Source organism: Nerophis ophidion, linkage group LG09, assembly GCF_033978795.1.
Source record: "Nerophis ophidion isolate RoL-2023_Sa linkage group LG09, RoL_Noph_v1.0, whole genome shotgun sequence".
NCBI lineage: Eukaryota > Metazoa > Chordata > Actinopteri > Syngnathiformes > Syngnathidae > Nerophis > Nerophis ophidion.
In genome coordinates this window covers 2,628,214-2,635,591 of record NC_084619.1, presented here as the reverse complement: position 1 = coordinate 2,635,591, position 7,378 = coordinate 2,628,214, and the positions used below count along the sequence as shown (strand labels likewise).

At 46.0% G+C, this 7,378-nt stretch overlaps 1 protein-coding gene across 1 annotated transcript in view; it reads left to right on the top strand.

Moving 5' to 3' along the window:
* The first annotated feature begins 241 nt into the window (after positions 1-241).
* The window catches only part of lrit1a (leucine-rich repeat, immunoglobulin-like and transmembrane domains 1a), a 39,225-nt gene continuing 32,088 nt past the window's right edge, over positions 242-7,378 (top strand). The window contains exon 1 of the mRNA XM_061910046.1: positions 242-585. Coding sequence (XP_061766030.1) covers positions 464-585 — 122 coding nt within the window. The 5' untranslated portion in view covers positions 242-463. The remainder of the gene's footprint in view (positions 586-7,378) is intronic.

Sequence of the window (7,378 nt, the reverse complement as noted above, 5' to 3'; positions counted from 1 at the left end):
ACATCTGCACAGGCCTGCTTCTGATGTGCAGGGCCACCTTGTGGTGAAACACGGCGTCCACTTGCAGATTAACAGTCACGGCACGGCTCAAATGAACAAACTACATTGGAGGCAAAAGAAAAAAAAAAGTCCAAACATCACAGAGGATTATGACCATTTCGGAAGTGTTTTTTTTTTTATATCTGTGATGATAAATAGGGGACGTCTCTGCGCAGCCTATCGGATTCCGGGATGCAATACGCATCCAAATGAAAAGAACGCCAGTCCTGGCACTAATCCTAGTCTATCCTTTTTATCTGGGGACTCATAGCAGTCTGATCACTATGGGACAGCGGAGTGGTGGAGACAAGCCGTGCGGATGACGCTGCTGTAAATGACACACAGGTTGGGGGGGGAACCTTGTCCGGCTCCAGAGTGTAGATGTATGTATGCATGTAAGCGCGCCGCGTAACAGTGGGCCAACATGTTCCTCGTCCTGGTCGTGGGGCTCTACGCCGCCACCGGGGGACTTTTCTCCGCCGTCAGCTGCTGCCCGTCTCAGTGCAGCTGTTTTTACCACAACCTGAGTGACGGATCCAAGGCCAGGTAAGGACAGATCGACATCGGATCCGGACACGTTTTTTTACGCACGAGTCTCAACATCCGTTTTTGGGGGTATTTTTGGTTTTTTTTGGACTCTTGCTGTAATGATTTATGATTTAATGCAGGATTATCTCAAAGGCACTTTCAAGGTTGCCATTTTAACTGAAGTTGGCCGCTTTTCCGCACGCGAAACGACAACTCATCACCCCAAAGTGTTCCACACTCAGATTAAGACCAGCGGCACTACACAGATGAGTGGATTTTAAGTTGGTTCATTATTAATATTTTGGTTGCCAATGTGGTCATCATCCATCCATCATCCATCTTCTTCCGCTTATCCGAGGTCGGGTCGCGGGGGCAACAGCCTAAGCAGGGAAGCCCAGACTTCCCTATCTCCAGCCACTTCGTCCAGCTCTTCCCGGGGGATCCCGAGGCGTTCCCAGGCCAGCCGGGAGACATAGTCTTCCCAACGTGTCCTGGGTCTTCCCCGTGGCCTCCTACCGGTTGGACGTGCCCTAAACACCTCCCTAGGGAGGCGTTCGGGTGTCTTACTGACCAGATGCCCGAACCACCTCATCTGGCTCCTCTCCATGTGGAGGAGCAGCAGCTTTACTTTGAGTTCCTCCCGGATGGCAGAGCTTCTCACCCTATCTCTAAGGGAGAGCAGAGGAAACTCATTTGGGCCGCTTGTACCCGTGATCTTATCCTTTCGGTCATGACCCAAAGCTCATGACCATAGGTGAGGATGGGAACGTAGATCGACCGGTAAATTGAGAGCTTTGCCTTCCGGCTCAGCTCCTTCTTCACCACAACGGATCGGTACAACGTCCGCATTACTGAAGACGCCGCACCGATCCGCCTGTCGATCTCACCATCCACTCTTCCCTCACTCGTGAACAAGACTCCTAGGTACTTGAACTCCTCCACTTGGGGCAGGGTCTCCTCTCCAACACGGAGATGGCACTCCACCCTTTTCCGGGCGAGAACCATGGACTCGGACTTGGAGGCGCTGATTCTCATTCCAGTCGGCTGTAAACCGATCCAGTGAGAGCTGAAGATCCCGGCCAGATGAAGCCATCAGGACCACATCATCTGCAAAAAGCAGAGACCTAATCCTGCGGTCACCAAACCAGAACCCCTCAACGCCTTGACTGCGCCTAGAAATTCTGTCCATAAAAGTTATGAACAGAATGGGTGACAAAGGACAGCCTTGGCGGAGTCCAACCCTCACTGGAAATGTGTCCGACTTACTGCCGGCGATGCGGACCAAGTTCTGACACTGATCATACAGGGAGTGGACCGCCACAATCAGACAGTCCAATACCCCATACTCTCTGAGCACTCCCCACAGGACTTCCCGAGGGACACGGTCGAATGCCTTCTCCAAGTCCACAAAGCACATGTAGACTGGTTGGGCAAACTCCCATGCACCCTCAAGAACCCTGCCGAGAGTATAGAGCTGGTCCACAGTTCCACGACCAGGACGAAAACCACTCTGTTCCTCCTGAATCCGAGGTTCGACTATCCGGCGTGGACTCCTCTCCAGTACACCTGAATAAACCTTACCGGGAAGGCTGAGGAGTGTGATCCCACGATAGTTGGAACACACCCTCCGGTCCCCCTTCTTAAAGAGAGGGACCACCACCCCGGTCTGCCAATCCAGAGGTACCGCCCCCGAAGTCCACGCGATGCTGCAAAGTCTTGTCAACCATCATCAATCATGTATAATTATTTTATAGGATTGGAAGTAGCATGGCTTTATATTTGGCCACATAATATTTAAAAAATATTTTTCTACTAATGTCAAAGTGCAAGGGTGACCATGAATTGATTGACGTGGACCCCCAACTCAAACAAGTTGAAAAACTTATTGGGGTGTTACCATTTCGTGGTCAATTGTACAGAATATGTACTGTACTGTGCAATCTACTAATAAAAGTTCAATCAATCAATCAAAGGTCCATAACCGGCACTGAAGAGAGTGTCCACAGGAAATTGGGAATCCCGTAAAAATGCAGGTGTCAGGAGGAATATTAAAGACATTAGCAACACCTCGTCGGGACCCAGGATGGACCGCTCGCCTGTGTATCGGTTGGGGACATCTCTACGCTGCTGATCCGCCTCCGCTTGAGATGGTTTCCTGTGGACAGGACTCTGGCTGCTGTCTTGGATCGGCTTTGAACTGAACTCTCACGGCTGTGTTGGAGCCACTATGGATTGAACTTTCACAGTATCATGTTAGACCCGCTCGACATCCATTGCTTTCGGTCCCCTAGAGGGGGGGGTTGCCCACATCTGAGGTCCTCTCCAAGGTTTCTCATAGTCAGCATTGTCACTGGCGTCCCACTGGATGTGAATTCTCCCTGCCCACTGGGTGTGAGTTTTCCTTGCCCTTTTGTGGGTTCTTCCGAGGATGTTGTAGTCGTAATGATTTGTGCAGCCCTTTGAGACATTTGTGATTTGGGGCTATATAAATAAACATTGATTGATTGATTGATTGATAGAAGGTCCACAGATCGGGACAGAGGATAGGGGTCGGAGGTCACCCGACTTAAACTAATTATAGGAATAATGACAAGGAAAGACAGACATTAGAACCCCAACGGGGACTTGGGGCAGTGGCTGTGGCAGCAACCTGAGGGTTCCTGGTTCAATCCCCACCTTTTACCATCCTCGTCATGTCCGTTGTGTCCGTGAGCAAGACGCTTCATCCTTGCTCCTGATGGGTCCTGGTTAGCGCCCTGCCTGGCAGCTCTCACCAACGGGCGAATGTGGAAATAGTGTCGAAGCGCTTTGAGTTCGTTAAAAATGTAGAAAAGGGCCACACAAGTAGAACCCAACGCCTCCCTAGGGATGTGTTTAGGGCACGTCCAACCGGTAGGAGGCCACGGGGAAGACCCAGGACACGTTGGGAAGACTATGTCTCCCGGCTGGCCTGGGAACGCCTCGGGATCCCCCGGGAAGAGCTAGACGAAGTGGCTGGGGAGAGGGAAGTCTGGGCTTCCCTGCTTAGGCTGCTGCCCCCGCGACCCGACCTCGGATAAGCGGAAGATGATGGATGGATGGATGGATGGAAGTAGAACCCATGTACCATTTCACAAGTAGAGGGGCTCTACAAACAATGATATTCAACCACAGTGTTCCGACAGGACAGCACACTTTTTCTCCTGGAGCTGCAGGTCTAGTTCGAGGCTCGCTTAAAACAAATAAAGCTTTATGTGCGACGATTCCTCTTGGCTTCTCCTTAGCTCATCACCCAAAAAATATGCAACACCACAACATGAAAGTCCAAATGCATATAAAACCCACATTATTTGTCAAGTATCAACTTTGTGCACAGATCTATAGTCAAAAGTGTGCTTATTTTGGGGAGCTAATGGGATCCTTGCATTAAAAAATACTAATATTTGAATAGTGGACTTTTCCTAACTTTGTCCAATAAGTCTATATTGATGATAGTGTTTACTCACATGTCTCCTCTGTACTCAGACATGCAATTGTTGGTCCATATAGTTGCATGTGTGTGTGTGTTTGTGTGTGTGTGTGTGTGTGTGTGTTTGCTATCTGTATTTGTGCATACATGTGTGATAATGGGGGTTATGGGTTAATCAATCCAAGTTTATTTATATAGTGCTAAATCACGAGTGTCTCAAAGGGCTGCACAATCCACAACGACCTCCTGGGCTCAGATCCCACATCAAGGTAAGGAAAAACTCAAGCCAATGGGCTACGATGAGAAACCTTGGAGGGGACCGCAGATGTTGGGACCCCGACCCCCTGGGTGACCGGTGCGATAGAGCTCGAGTAGATCTAGTTAATAGTGTGAAAGTCCAGTCCGTAGTGGATCTAGTTAATAGGGTGAGAGTCCAGTCCGTAGTGGATCTAACATAATAGTGAGAGTCCAGTCCATAGTGGATCTAACATAATAGTGAGAGTCCAGTCCATAGTGGATCTAACATAATAGTGTGAGTCCAGTCCATAGTGGATCTGACATAATAGTGTGAGAGTCCAGTCCATAGTGGATCTAACATAATATTGTGAGAGTCCAGTCCATAGTGGGTCTAACATAATAGTGACAGTCCAGTCCATAGTGGATCTAACATAATAGTGTGAAAGTCCAGTCCATAGTGGATCTAGTTAATAGGGTGAGATTCCAGTCCGTAGTGGATCTAGTATAATAGTGTGAGTCCAGTCCATAGTGGATCTAACATAATAGTGTGAGTCCAGTCCATAGTGGGTCTAACATAATAGTGAGAGTCCAGTACATAGTGGATCCAACATAATAGTGAGAGTCCAGTCCATAGTGGATCTAACATAATAGTGTGAAAGTCCAGTACATAGTGGATCTAACATAATAGTGTGAGTCCAGTCCATAGTGGATCTAACATAATAGTGAGAGTCCAGTCCATAGTGGATCTAACATAATAGTGTGAGAGTCCAGTCCATAGTGGATCTAACATAATAGTGAGAGTCCAGTCCATAGTGGATCTAACATAATACTGGGAGAGTCCAGTCCATAGTGGATCTAACATAATAGTGTGAGTACAGTCCATAGTGGATCTAACATAATAGTGTGAGTCCAGTCCATAGTGGATCTAACATAATAGTGAGAGTCCAGTCCATAGTGGATCTAACATAATAGTGTGAGAGTCCAGTCCATAGTGGATCTAACATAATAGTGAGAGTCCAGTCCATAGTGGATCTAACATAATAGTGAGAGTCCAGTCCATAGTGGATCCAACATAATAGTGAAAGTCCAGTCCATAGTGGATCTAACATAATAGTGTGAGTCCAGTCCATAGTGGATCTAACATAATAGTGAGAGTCCAGTCCATAGTGGATCTAACATAATAGTGAGAGTCCAGTTCATAGTGGATCTAACATAATAGTGAGAGTCCAGTCCATAGTGGATCTAACATAATAGTGAGAGTCCAGTCCATAGTGGATCCAACATAATAGTGAGAGTCCAGTCCATAGTGGATCTAACATAATAGTGAGAGTCCAGTCCATAGTGGATCTAACAAAATAGTGAGAGTCCAGTCCATAGTTGATCAAACATAATAGTGAGAGTCCAGTCCATAGTGGATCTAACATAATAGTGAGAGTCCAGTCCGTAGTGGATCTAACATAATAGTGAGAGTCCAGTCCATAGTGGATCAAACATAATAGTGAGAGTCCAGTCCATAGTGGATCTAACATAATAGTGAGAGTCCAGTCCATAGTGGATCTAACATAATAGTGAGAGTCCAGTCCATAGTGGATCTAACATAATAGTGAGAGTCCAGTCCATAGTGGATCTAACATAATAGTGTGAGAGTCCAGTCCATAGTGGATCTAACATAATAGTGAGAGTCCAGTCCATAGTGGATCTAACATAATAGTGAGAGTCCAGTCCATAGTGGGGCCAGCCGGAGATCATTTTGAGTGGAGACAGGTCAGCAGCGCAGAGACGTCCCCAACTGATGCACAGATGAGTGGTCCACCCCGAGTCCGGACCTTGAACAGCCAGCGAGTCATCTGTGGTTACCTAATCTGTGCAGAAAAGAGACGGCAGATCAACTGATGTCTATTGAAAGGCTAGAGTATACAAATCAGTATTAAGATGGGACTTAAATACTGAGGTAGCATCTCTAACTGTTACCGGGGAGGACATATCAGGGTACTGGAACCCGAATAGAAAATATAGCCAGCAGACTTTTTTTGGGGGGCTCTGGGAATCATTAATAAGCCAGACTTCTTTGAAAGCAGAATTCTTGCTGTGATAATTTGTTCCAATACAATCATCAAGATAGGATGGAGACCGTTCAGTATTTTATACATAAGTAGTAAAACCTTAAAGTCGCATCCTAAGGGGTGTCGTTAAAACTTTGTAAAGCACTTTGTATTGCATTTCTTTTATGTATGAAAAGTACTTTATAAATAAAGATTGATTGATTGACATATTTTCGTTATTTTGATTGTAACTTGTAGTGGTGTGGAACTACTGCTCTTGATATTGTGATTGCCTCATTTAGCAACGTGAAAGTCCAAATAAAATATAACAGTGATAAAAAATAACCGTCGCACAAACACGTCCATAATGAATGAATCAAAGCATGTTCTAGACCCAAAAAATCACTCCATATTCTCTACTGCTCGCTATCTGAGTTATTATGTAGAAATATGGGGAAATAACTACAAAAGTCCACTTCATTCGTTAACGGTGTTACAAAAAAGATCAGTTAGAATAATACATGATGTTGGATGTATAGAACATACAAACACTTTGTTCATTGAATCAAAAATACTGAAATTCCACGACTTAGTGAATTTGTCATGTCTTGTTTGGCTGTGATCTGTTGACCCTTGGACTCTTTAAGTTCCTGTTTTTTCACTCCCTGTTCTGTCACCATGACGACCAATCGGTTCACCTGTCCTCACGACTCACGCACCTGATTCATTTGAAGTCACGCGCCTGTTTTCAATCACCACATCACTATTTAAGCCTTTCATTTTCTGTTGGTCGTCCTGGCGTCATTGTGTTCGTTCCATGCACTGTTCTTGCCACAGTAAGTCATACTCCTTTTTCATGCCAAAGTTCATGCTGTTCTTTTCTAAACACAGTGAGTGTTGTTTGTGATCGTCCTGGCGTCATTGTGTTCTCGTTTTTCATGCCAAAGTTCATGCTGTTCTTTTCTAAACACAGTGAGTGTTGTTTGTGATCATCCTGGCGTCATTGTGTTCGTTCCATGCACTGTTCTTGCCACAGTAAGTCATACGCGTTTTTCATGCCAAAGTTCATGCTGTTCTTTTCTAA